At 39.5% G+C, this 12585-nt stretch overlaps 1 protein-coding gene across 16 annotated transcripts in view; it reads right to left on the bottom strand.

Annotated features, from left to right (window-relative positions):
- The window catches only part of L3MBTL3 (L3MBTL histone methyl-lysine binding protein 3), a gene marked incomplete at its 5' end in the record, with an annotated part of 57488 nt that overhangs the window by 35139 nt on the left and 9764 nt on the right, over positions 1–12585 (bottom strand). For all 16 annotated transcript variants that reach the window (XM_083607655.1, XM_083607648.1, XM_083607660.1 and 13 more), the window contains 5 exons: positions 1097–1181; positions 2253–2385; positions 2648–2807; positions 3272–3383; positions 9784–9895. In XM_083607655.1, coding sequence (XP_083463781.1) covers positions 1097–1181; positions 2253–2385; positions 2648–2807; positions 3272–3383; positions 9784–9895 — 602 coding nt within the window. The remainder of the gene's footprint in view (positions 1–1096; positions 1182–2252; positions 2386–2647; positions 2808–3271; positions 3384–9783; positions 9896–12585) is intronic.

Below are 12585 nucleotides of genomic sequence, written 5' to 3'. Positions count from 1 at the left end.
TTAAAATCTTAATGTAAGCACAGTCACAGCTTTGTAACAAATTATCTGCATAAGCAGTTGTATTATACTATCATTATGGTTGTAACGGTATGAATTACAGTTCTCTTAGAATAGAATTCCATATGCTTCAGATTTATGGTTAATTTCAGTGCTACTCCATTAAGAAGAAGACCAAAGCCACATTTTTCACACCGCGGATCAGCAGCTAGCAAAGATGGATGGTTATTGCCAAAGCAAAAATTACAGATCACACTGTAGAAAGCTATGGAGTTAACCAGTACTTCCTAATCCTGTTGTTTTCCTCAAATACATGTATCCACTTTGCTAACAATCTGACTCTGTGGCAATTGATTTATACTGCTTTAGGCATCTCCTAGGATTTATTTATTACTGGTTTCTATAAATCTATCTTAACTTTCAGCATGTGGTTTAGATATGAAATTACTCCCAGGAGACACCAAGCAGGGCCTCACTTCTAGTTTTAAAATGCGTGTTCTAAAGAACTATTTGAACAATTTCACATATGTGAGACACAGAAATCCTTGCCAGTATTCAAGCAATTCAATTATCTTAATCTCATTTATACTTCCACTTTAAAGCTCCCCCATGGAACAGTATAACAAAGTCAGAGCAGGAAGTTACTCAGCCAAGTAATAAAACGGAAGTACTTGGAAGGATGGTGCTCTTCAATCTCTTACTTTACAAAATGCACAATATTTGTTTCATACAACATCACAAATGGATTAAGATTTAGACTAGTGACTGAAAATGGACCAACCCAGCTTTTTACAGAGAAACTAAAAATACACCAGCATTATTGTTATAGTAAAGGGCCAGTCTTTTCCAAAATGTGACACATCATCCCAAATTTTTAGGTGTGCATCTAAGAGGTTTACATGCACACTGAAATACGTAGTTTACAAACATGCATATCATACAAGGACAAATTGTCAGTGAGCAGGAATGGCCTATGGTTCCATTATGAGTGCACACTCAGTGTCCAACATGGGTTTGCTAACATAACACAGAAGAGGCCCTTTAGATGGCAGAAACTGATGTAAACCTTATACTGATATGGACTCGCATATCAACTTACTCTGTTTTAGAACTGCCATCTCTCTTTTCCTTTTCCGTGTGGCTCTCTGAGAGACTCTTAGTATCCTCCCTTCAGGTTTCTCCTCCTAAATTGCAAAATTAAAGTATACTTCACTGAAGTAACTTTGAAGCACACTGATTTTCGAAATACTTTTTTCAGGTTGCTCACTGCTGTTTTGTCATGTGTTCTCCAAGGGCAATCCTGTGAACATTTATTTGGAAGCAAGTCTATTCAGGTCAATGGGTCTGACTTCCTAACACGTGTGTTATATTAGAAGCTTATGAAATAAATGGAACAATAAGGTTTTAATAAGGTCCTGAAATGTGTGCTGGGGAGGCTCATGCATGGAATACAGTCTTTGTCTGACATACCCAGGAAAGACACATCCATTTTGTGCAGCAAAAAGAACCGTCTCCACCATCCATAACTGGCCCACTTTTTCTTTTCTTTTTTTAAGTTGAATTTCTGTCTCAGAGTGCCAGTGGAGAGAACCTGTCTATTTTTATTCATTCTGCTGAACCTTAGAAATAATTGATAATATAGTGGTGATATAGTGACTAGCAATGCTTTCATCCCACTGCCTGGAATCACTATAATAAAGATGCATGGAACAGCATGATAACTCAATATACATTTTTTGTTATTTTAAACGTAAGAACAACAATGATAAAACAAGGTAACATATTTATTGACCTTGGTGGAGCTAATATTGAATACCAACCTGCTATACCAGAAAGGTTAGTTATCCCCCACAGGATAACAGTCAGACACCAGTGTCCGTAAAAGTCTTCTGAGCATTCCTAAAAGCTCTGGGAGTGTGCAGCAGCTCAAATAAATGCCTAGAGTCTATGGAAGGAAACTTGCCTTTCTTTTCAAAACTCCCAGGCAACACTTGACCAACCTTGGGACACCAAAATATAAGGTTGGATCAGGCACAGCCGCCATAATCTCACCAGGACACTCACATATTTAAATGACTATTTAAATAGAAAAAAGCATTCCATTTACATTTTGCTAAACGTTTCAAACACTCCAACCTTAAAAGCACAGAGTCATTTAAATGCATAAAGTTTTTGAATGACTGTAAATTGCCAAAACTATATTTACAACCACAGATCAGTTTAACCTATAAACCTGTCAACTGGACCATACTAACCATTGCCTCATACTTCTTGACATTGTCTTCCATACAGTCTCCTTTTGAGGGCGACTTGGTTTTTCTTTTTTGAGTGCCCTTGGAACAGTCCTCATCATTGACTTCTGATACATCTTTGTCCTCCCTTTGCTCTCTAGAATGAAAACAAAATAACAGGAGCTATATTAATTGTCATTTTAAAGAATACATTTTCTAAAGCCAAGTTTGTCTATCTCTTAAAGTTGTTGTGTTTTTTTTTTAAAAAGGAGGAATAGCAAGCGCAAAAATTTTTTATTTATAAACACCACAATTAATGCAAGCATACAATAAGCAGTCATTCGCAATGAGGCAAGTTCTTTTAAACTGCAGCACTCTTTACACTAGTTATCACATTATTCGCACATGCCAACTCTTACTTGTTTTTAATCTGATGTGCACATTTTTGGCTGCAAGATCTTTCTCCAGCTACAAAGTCCACTGTGGTTCCAGAATGAAAACAACGTTCACAGAAATGAGGCCCGTCAACCTTGCTAGCTTCCTTCAGTTTTTGTGGTACTTCTGTATTTTCTGAGAAAGCTATACAATGGAAAGCACGGAAAGCACAGCAAATGTTTTAGGCTGTAAATGGTGAAAACTAGCAGGCATATTTGTAAACCACATGAAGCAAAAGATGCCACTGAAGGATATGACTTACCCAAGACGTGCCAAGAATGAAATTGGCACATTCGTTCATGCTACTTTGAAAAAGTGCTTCAGGCTTTTAGACAACTCTGTGCTAACATTTTATAAAAAACCTTACTGGTTTTTGCCTCTTCCGCAACAGCAGTCTAACTAGTATAGTAACAACTATCATTTCTACCAAGTGGATTGCAGGTTTCAGAATTTAATTTGTTACAATATTAGCTATCTTTCAATATTCCAGAGCAGAAGCTAATATTAAAGAAAACGTCAGGAACAGCGTCATAGTGAAACTTTAAGAATACCACAATTTTGTTCTGAAGACAGAAATTTGTCTTATCATGATTTATCATGATTCTGACCTTCTTGAGCAGTTGGCACCATCCAGGTTGTGGTTGCTGTAGCCTTCTTAACACTTTCCATCTCTGTTTCATCGGTGATTACTTCTAGGGCACCAAATTCATTCACACGAAACTAATTTTAAAAACAGGTAAGAATTAGGGGGGGGGGGATATTGCTAGAAAGGTAAAGATCTATTGATGTTTAATCTATAATGGTTTGACACCTAATAGTTGACAGCCTCCATAATGCCTATTGACACCACTTGGTTAAAAAAGAGAGAAAAGGAAACAGACATTTCTACATTTCACCTCTGCAGGAGCTTCCTTCATATCCATGTTAATGTATATTAGCAGACACATGAAAAGCTGGGGATAGGACGATATCTGTGCCCATGAACCAAGACAGTAGCCTAAATTGCACGCTGCTTGTCAGGTCTATTGCCCAAATGAGGCTCCCAAGAGGCATTTCTAAGGGAAAATTTTCTAGGGAAAGTGAAATCCTGAAGAATTACAAGATCTTGAAACAGAGAAGCAATGAATGGAGGTTGAGAACATTTTTCACAGTTTGGATAATCCATAATCACAGATCACACCCAAGCAAACAAATCCTAAAAAGTTATCGTCCACCACAAATCTTTTTTACTAGCTTGTTTGCCACAAAATCATGTTTGTTAATCATCTACAGGCTCAGTGACAGTCTAAAAGAAATAAAGTATTGAACTCTCTCTTGTTTACACGAGATTCACTGCCTAACTCCCTGTCTTTGACATAAGCCAGAGCTTTCCAAACTGTGTGTCATGACAGGTTAGTGTGTCAGTTTCAGTGTGTAGGTGTGTCATGCAAATGCTCCCCACGCTCCTTCAAGGGCTGGAAAGGGGTTAGTTTAACCTCCGGTTTGCTAGTAAAACTGAATTACTGTGTCGCAAAATGATGTAAAACTGAATTACCGTGTCACGAAATGATGCATGCCTAAAAGGTGTGTAACCAACATAAAAAGTTTGGAAAGCTCTGACATATGCAAACAGGCAAGTGGCTATTTACATGCCTGATCACAATCTTTTAAAATATGAAGTACTTCACAATTCAGACCTTCAAATGAAAAAACTATTGAACAGCAGTGAACACTATCAAATATGGATAACTTACGGCTCATTTCTACTTTTTGGAAATTAATTCATAACCAAGCTATTTCCTGAGATATCACTGGTGGGCCATCAGCATTTGCTCAGTCTACAGAATCACTTCTGCATGAGCTGGATTGCAGGCAAAACCTCAACCCTTTCCCCTTTTCAGTTGCTGACTCCATGTGTGTGCCCTCCACACAACCTGTTTATTAAGCATTCATCAATTTGTTTCTTGGGACAATGCTGGCTATTTAATGAGCATTATTTTTATTGGTTTATGAGGAGGTTAGATGATGATGTGTCAAAGCAGGTGTTATCTCACTTTCCAGTGTGCTTTCCTGTCGCTTTCCTTATAGCAAAACGTTCAGTATTTCGAAGAAGGTTTGCTGCCAAAAAACTGTGAAAACTGAATTTGCCAGTATGTGATATTATCTCAACTAAAGACAGTGATAGACTGGAAGCGATCCTCAGTCTCAGCAGCAGGAAATAGCTGAGGTACATCATACAGTGTAACATACACTGGGGATCAGAGGAGAAGCGTTTGAGGAGATCAACTGAGCAGCCAGTCTCTTCATTTCCAGTTCCTACTATATACAGATAGGAAAACAGAAAAAGGGAAAAGAAAAATAGGTGCAAAGGGGTGCGGGGTGGAAAATGCAGCCCACTAGTACCATCTAGTGGTCATTATAAACATGTATCATAATTCTATTAAATATATATCTGAGAATGAGCTTTCTTTGAGGACCCTAACTCCTTCCATGCAATTACAGATAGGTAGCCGTGTTGGTCTGCCATAGTCAAAACAAAAAAAAAAAATTTCCTTCCAGTAGCACCTTAAAGACCAACTAAGTTAGTTCTTGGTATGAGCTTTCGTGTGCATCATCAGAGATCTACAACCTCTCCTGGACAATGACAGTTCCCTTTCTCAAGCTTTGGGAGGAAGACCTTTCATTGCCTACAGACAGCCACCCAATCTTAAACAACTCCTAACCCACAATAATACTACAACCAGACGTAACACGGACACTGGCACCAGAGCCTGCAATAAACCCAGATGCCAACTTTGCTGCCACATACACCCGGACAACACCATTACTGGCCCCAACAACATCACACACACCATCTCGGGACTATTTAATTGCTCATCGTCTAACATTGTATATGCCATCAAATGCCAACAGTGTCCTTCAGCTCTCTATATTGGACAAACAGGCCAAACCTTACGCCAAAGAATAAACGGACATAAATCGGACATCAAGAATCACAAGACAGAGAAATCAGTAGGAGAACACTTCAATCTCCCAGGACATTCTATACAAGATCTCAAAGTAGCTGTATTACTACAAAGGAATTTCAGAAATAGACTGGAAAGAGAAGCTGCTGAATTGCAACTCATTACCAAACTTAAAACCATGGAGAGACCTGGTCTGAACAAAGACATTGGATTCTTATCTCATTATACATGACAAAGCCATTTTTCACCTTCTCACCCCTTGCTTTTTCCTGTAAGACCTATTGCAGTCGTTAAGAGTCGTCAACAGGCTCATCACAGCTATCTGCCAATCACCCATTCCCACCACCCTTCTGAGTAATACCCCTCCCCACCTTCTCACTATATAGAAGGATCTGGCAACTTCTGTTTCAGTGTATCTGAAGAAGTGTGCATGCACACGAAAGCTCATACTAAGAACTAACTTAGTTGGTCTATAAGGTGCTACTGGAAGGAAAAAATTTTTTTTCCTTCCATGCAAACAAGAGAAGAGAGGCAGTGACAGCTTTGAAAGTTTGTCAGCCATCTACCACTTTTGTTTTGCCAATATTCAATTTTAGACCGCAAGCTCCTCTGAGGAGCCTGTTGTCTTATACTAGGTAAAGCTCAATGCTCACTGATGATGACATCATCATTATCATCATCACCACCACCACCATCAATTTAAGATCACAGGAGCAAGAAATGGGGAAAGTGGACATATATACATAGTTTTATTTTTCACTTTCTGCTCATGAATGGTAAAATGGAAAACTTTTTCTTACATATTTATCGGCTCAAATAGTGTCTCAATCATTTCTATAATTATACTTTCCTCTCCCAGCAACTCCTCGTTGGAAAAGGAACTCTGGGACCCACACTCAAGCAGATGCGCAAAGCGGGAAATGCCAGAGCCTCAAAATAGTGCGTGGTACTTCAGCTACTATCCCCCACGTTTCCTGAAAAGTGAGGTGGGTGGGTGCTGTGAGAATAAACCTGCTTTGTTTCAAATCACTTTTTCATGCTGCTGTTTACACCAATGAGGTACGAGGACCTCTTCACCCAATGACCATTGTGTAATTATGTAATTTGTGCCAGCACATCAAACTCTGCATGTGCTGTCATGTGTGCATGTGCAAGGGCTGCCTGAATGCAGTCACCTCAGGTTAACAGTGACTTCCTTTTCCAAATCAGATGGAAGCTTGTTTGAGGGAAAGAGCATCAAATGGGAATATTTGCTCGTTCCCTCCCTTTGCTGTAGGACAGAAGGTTGCAGCCGTTGATCACTCCCCGCCCCCCGGTCTTCCCTGGTTGGTTGTTTTTACTCCTCCCTCCCTCTCATTGCCTTAACTTTTCTTTTTTTCTCTGAATTTTTTCAAACAACTGTCCTCAGAACTCTCTCAATTTCATCAGACAAAAACTCTTCAGTCCCTTAAAAAACAAAAAAGGGGTTGTGTTCAAGGATCCCAAAGGCTTTCATTTCATAATATACTATTATAGCCCTAAGGAGGCATTTCTTTCCTTTTAACACATTTCCTTCATCCACCTTTCTCAAGCTAATCCTGAAAGCCAGTATGTGTTCTCAAGGTCAGCACTCAAGCAGTGCTAATAGATCACCATCACCAGTATAAGTAATTGATATTAATAAGGCTTTCCAAGAAAAGAAGCGGAATAACGGCAGATGGTATAAAACCATGTTTGAGGAGTGGATCTTTGTCTCTTCCTTCACCTACAAGGCCATTAGGTTCTCCATCTGCTCTTTCCGGGCAAAGAAAACCTGGGTGTATGTATTTTCAGAAGGATTTAAAAATTAATCCATTCACTTGTTTGGATGCAATGATAACATACTGGGCACACTTGTAATTTCCACTTTGAAAATATGGTACTTGAGAGGCACAAAAGCCTAAAATACTCCATATACTGCCTCTCCACCAGGAAGCAATTTTAAATTATTGCAGCTTGTCCAATTTGATAGAAGCACTTGAATCCAGAGGTGATGGTGATTGTGTGCACTCATCAGAGTGATTCAAAAAAGCAGAGTACTTCACATTTATATATGCTCTTCAGCTTAGAAGATATCAACTCTTCTAGTCCTCTACACAGCACACAGCAATTGTAAAGCACTGAAGTGTTTCTGATTTGAACACGCTGCTTAGCCTGCCAAATGGAAAAGTTCCAAACCTCGAAATCCTGCAGTAGACTATGATTGTCTCACATGTGAAGATCCCTTTCCTCTCCCCCCCCCCCACATTTGTACATTTATTTAAAAATACAGACTTGAAAAGAAATCACAGTGTAGAATGTTATACACAAATCTGAACAAGCCCACAAAACTTCAATTTGCTTGCAAACAATCTTCAAACTGGAAAAATGGGTCAAGGCAAAGTATAAAATTGCTTACTATAAATAACGCAACACTCAGCACTAAGAAATTTCTGGTCCTGTGTGAATTTTTTAGAAGAAAACATTCAAAGGGCTTGCAATTCAGTGTAAAGATCTACCTACTGATAAGAAAATCTCTCTTGTGAAATGGTTTTCCTCTTCATTACTCTTCAATTGCAGCCAGGAAGATATTTACACCTAACTGCAAGGCTAGAATGGTTGGTGATGTGACTGTAAGGACTTCTCACTTGCCCTGTGTGTGCCTGAGTTCAATTATTTGAGTTATCAGAAGCAATCTGCTGTAGCTCAAACTGCTGATCAATTATGATTCTGTTATGTACTGAGTTGAATAGGATCCAAAATGCAGCAGTCTGATTGGTCCTAGAACAATGATTGGTCTGCAGGAGCCACCCAATCCAGATGGAAGTGAATTCACAACCTGATTGGCCTACAGGAGAATTCCAGAATTAGCCAATCACGTGCAGCCCATTGTGTAAATAATGTATATAAAGCAGATACTTTGGGAAAACATTCATTCCTTCTCACCGCTATGAGCTGAATAAAGAGCATGAAATCCACTCTTGACTCTGAGTATATTTCAGATTCAAATCATACAGCTCTATCTTGAGTTTCTTCAGTACCTCTCTCTTCTATGATTCTACTAAATATTTCCAGGGCAGACTCCAGAACATGGCAACATGGACATTTCCTGCAGTCCTCAATGCCCTCTCCAATCTTTGAAAGGAGAACCCAAGAACATCAGAAGCAGTTATTTGTGAATTCTCTGTTTGCACTCCCCATCTCTTTCGGGTGAAGGACGACTTCAGAAGGCTTTCAGAGAGTAAGAAAGAGGCATTTGAGAATAATAGAACAGTACTGTACTGAAAATTGACTTGCTTTTCCCAGAACGTGGTTGCTATCTCCCATTGCTGCTGTTTGTGGACACTGGTCCATTATGATAAGGTACATATGGCTGAAAGCTAGGGTTTCTTCCTACTACCACTTGTCCTGAGAAGACGCCATACAAAGGCTCACAGGATTATTACATTAACGATCAAAGATGTACTGGACAGCTAGCAAGGACTGAGAAACTGTTCATGGGGCACCTGTCCATCCTGCTGAGGGTATCTGCCATCGACACCATACAATATCATCTATATAAATACAATAATAATAATCTACTATAATGTCCTTTCGGACTCAGTATATGCACTGAGAATTAGGAGTCCTGTGCTTTGTTCATTATTCTGTTCCTCCTCAGCAAACAGTTTCAGAAAGCAAAGCTGGAGGCTGTTATTTTGTCCCATGGCCATTGAGCACTGGACTGCCACAGTACTCTGTTTGCTATTTAACACAAACATATCACAAGAGGAAGATTTTGGACTGAATGAGGTGAGGCCAAAGAAACTCAAATTCAGTCCAGTCAAGAGATAGGAACTGTTGGTGGATGGTTTGATGAATGTATGAGGTGCTGTTCAACTTATTCTAGGCAGGGTTGCCTTTCCACTAATGGAGCAAGTCCACAGTTTGTGATTGCTGTTCAATATAGCCTATAATTTGGATGTCAAGTGGCATTCGTGATATGAAACATCTTTTACCAGTAAAGGTTGGTAGGCCAGCTGTGGCATATCCTGGAGAGAGAATTTTGACACACTTATCCATTTCCTGGTAACATCAAGACTTGCCCTTTATACAGCACTAAGTTGTATGTATATATGTCTCTGCATCTATGGTTACATTATGTTTTTCACAGCCTACTTAGGATTATAAAATGTTACCTTCAGATCACTTCCAGGCAAGGTACCAATTCCATCCTTCCAGTCCATTACACTAAATACATCAAAGTCTTGCCCACTTCCACTAGAAGTTGGTTCATTCATGGTGCATATACTGTAAAATAAATAAGACAGGAGATATGAAAATGATCTCTCTGATCTAACATACCCTTAATTGTCTGTATGCCTACATAAACAGATATAAAATTGTGGTGGCTTTTTTCTTTTGTGAATGGGGTGGGTGGGTGGGTGGGTAGGGAAACAGCACACAAACCCCATCCTGAGGGACAGTCTTTCTATTGGTGTCTTTGAACTTTATTATACTTTTTTTTAAATTCTAACATTTTCATAAAAAATCTGATCCACTTCCACAAAATGTTATGTTTGAGCCGCTTTCACACCATACATCACATGATTTTCAATCATTGTTTCACCTGCCCCACAATATTTATAACCTATTGTAAATAATGTCAAAATTCAAAGCTAATCAACACTTTTATTAAAACCAGCCAAAAATAACAAAATACCAAAATAGTTTCTGAGTTTACCAAAGCTCCTAATCAGGCTGGATATTAAGCAAGTTTGGGGGGGGGGCAGGAGAGTGGATAGAAGAGAGAGGTACAGTAGAAAACTGGGCTAGATGGTGATGCTGCAAAGTCTAAATTTAGCCAGAAATAAGAGGATGGAGGATAGGAAGAGACAGCAGATTTAATCGGATTAGGCTCTACTAGGTGCTGTGTAGGTTTCAGGTCGCACCTAGGACTGCTGGGAAAATGAAAGAAATAATGGTTCCAATTTTTGAAAATATAAAATCCGGCAGTTGCCTGGATTTTAGCCTTAAGTGAAATACATCTGGCATAACACTTAAAATCTATATCTAACTTTGATAATATCAAAACTGTCACATTTCTAGTTATCTGCATTCTCCAACTGTGTGTTTTGCTTAAAGCTGGAAACAAATATGGATAACTACAGGGTTATATAGTTGACTGGAATTTAAAAGTCCTATGTAAAGCAGTTCATCCACAAATGAGCCTCTTCTGCTTTTCTCTAATGCTGTTTCAGAGAGTTTCCCAACCCTCAAGCAGCAAGAAAGCCTATGATAAAGCCATGGTGCAACTTATAATAATAATAAGAATTTATTATTTGTACCCCACCCATCTGGCTGGGTTTCCCCAGCCACTCTGGGCGGCTTCCAAGAGAGATTAAAAATACTTGCCACTGTAATAATAATTTTAAGATGCTGTTGCTCATGGACTTATAAAATAAGCACCAGTAACAGAGTAGAACACATGGGAAATGTTGGGCATTAGAGAAGAATTATCCAAAACCCAACCTAGAGTAGATGAAGATTATATTGTTCCTTCACATGAACTCTCCAGGTCATACTCGAGTGTTCCTTCACTTGAACAACCATAATGTAAAAGTCAGAAACTCCTGGTGACAACAATTTCCATGATTTTGGAGGCTGGAAACTGTGCATCTAAATTGCAGAAGTTACAACAGCCAAGATCTGTAAACTCCCCACGCAAATAAACTGCCACCAAACAATGGGCCAGAAGAGACTCTTCCCACACTTCTAGTTGGAACTACATGAACTTTTTCCCTTTAGGGGAAAAATACTAGATCATGGAATGCTGTGTGCTTCACGGTGGTGAAGCTGAGGCTAAAATCCTATGCATGCTTTCTGTGAAGTAAGTCCCAGTACAGTGGTACCTCGGGTTACATGCGCTTCAGGTTACAGACTCCGCTAACCCAGAAATAGTGCTTCAGGTTAAGAACTTTGCTTCAGGATGAGAACAGAAATTGTGCTCCGGCGGCACATAGGCAGCAGCTGGAAGCCCCATTAGCTAAAGTGGTACTTCAGGTTAAGAACAGTTTCAGGTTAAGAACGGACCTCCGGAACGAATTAAGTACTTAACCCGAGGTACCACTGTAGATGTAATAGGACTTGCTTCCAAGTCAGCATATAAACATACAAAATCTCTTTATCCTCAAAAACAGATGATACAGTCGAGAGGACTAAGTTCAATAGAACTAGGTCCTAAAGGTAAAAAAGGTAAGGGATCCCTGGACGGTTAACTCCAGTCAAATTCAACTATGGGGTGCGGCACTCATCTTGCTTTCAGACTGAGGGAGGTGGTGTTTGTCTGCAGACAGCTTTCCGGGTCATGTGGCCAGCATGAATAAACCACTTCTCGTGCAATGGAACACCGTAATGGAAGCAAGAGAGCATGGAAACACCATTTACCTTCCCACCGCAGCAGTACCTATTTATCTACTCACACTGGTATGCTTTTGAACTGCTAGGTTGGCAGGGGCTGGGACGAAGCAACAGGAGCTCACCCCATCATGCAGATTCAAACTGACAACCTTATGTTCAGCAAGCTCAAGAGGCTCGGTGGTTTAGACCACAGAGCCACCCGCATCCCTACTTAAACCTAAAGACTGCCAACAAGGTTCCACTGCTTTTGGTAGATCTTACTCACTAATAACTTGAGCTAGACAAAAAAAATCCCTTTACGATCTGCAATTACGTCTCTCAAAACAGTTAAAAGCAGAAATACCTATTATCAACAGACGTAACTGCTCTTCAACTTTCATTCAATATAGTAGAAATGATGTTACCCTTATGGCCTTTTCTCTTGTTCTCAGCCTGTTTGCTTCTCTCTCTTTTTCTCCTCCCTTCCACATACACACTCACATTTATGTTAGTTTTTAGACTTTGTATGGCTGAAGGAAAGGGGCTATTCAAGACTACTTGTTCCCATGCTAAATAATCACCATCTTCAGCACTGCAGTACC

This window comes from Podarcis filfolensis, assembly GCF_964270895.1.
Source record: "Podarcis filfolensis genome assembly, chromosome: 3".
In the NCBI taxonomy this organism is placed as follows: Eukaryota; Metazoa; Chordata; class Lepidosauria; order Squamata; family Lacertidae; genus Podarcis; species Podarcis filfolensis.
Note: the sequence above shows the minus strand (reverse complement) of the source record. Positions and strands in the feature narration are given on the sequence as shown.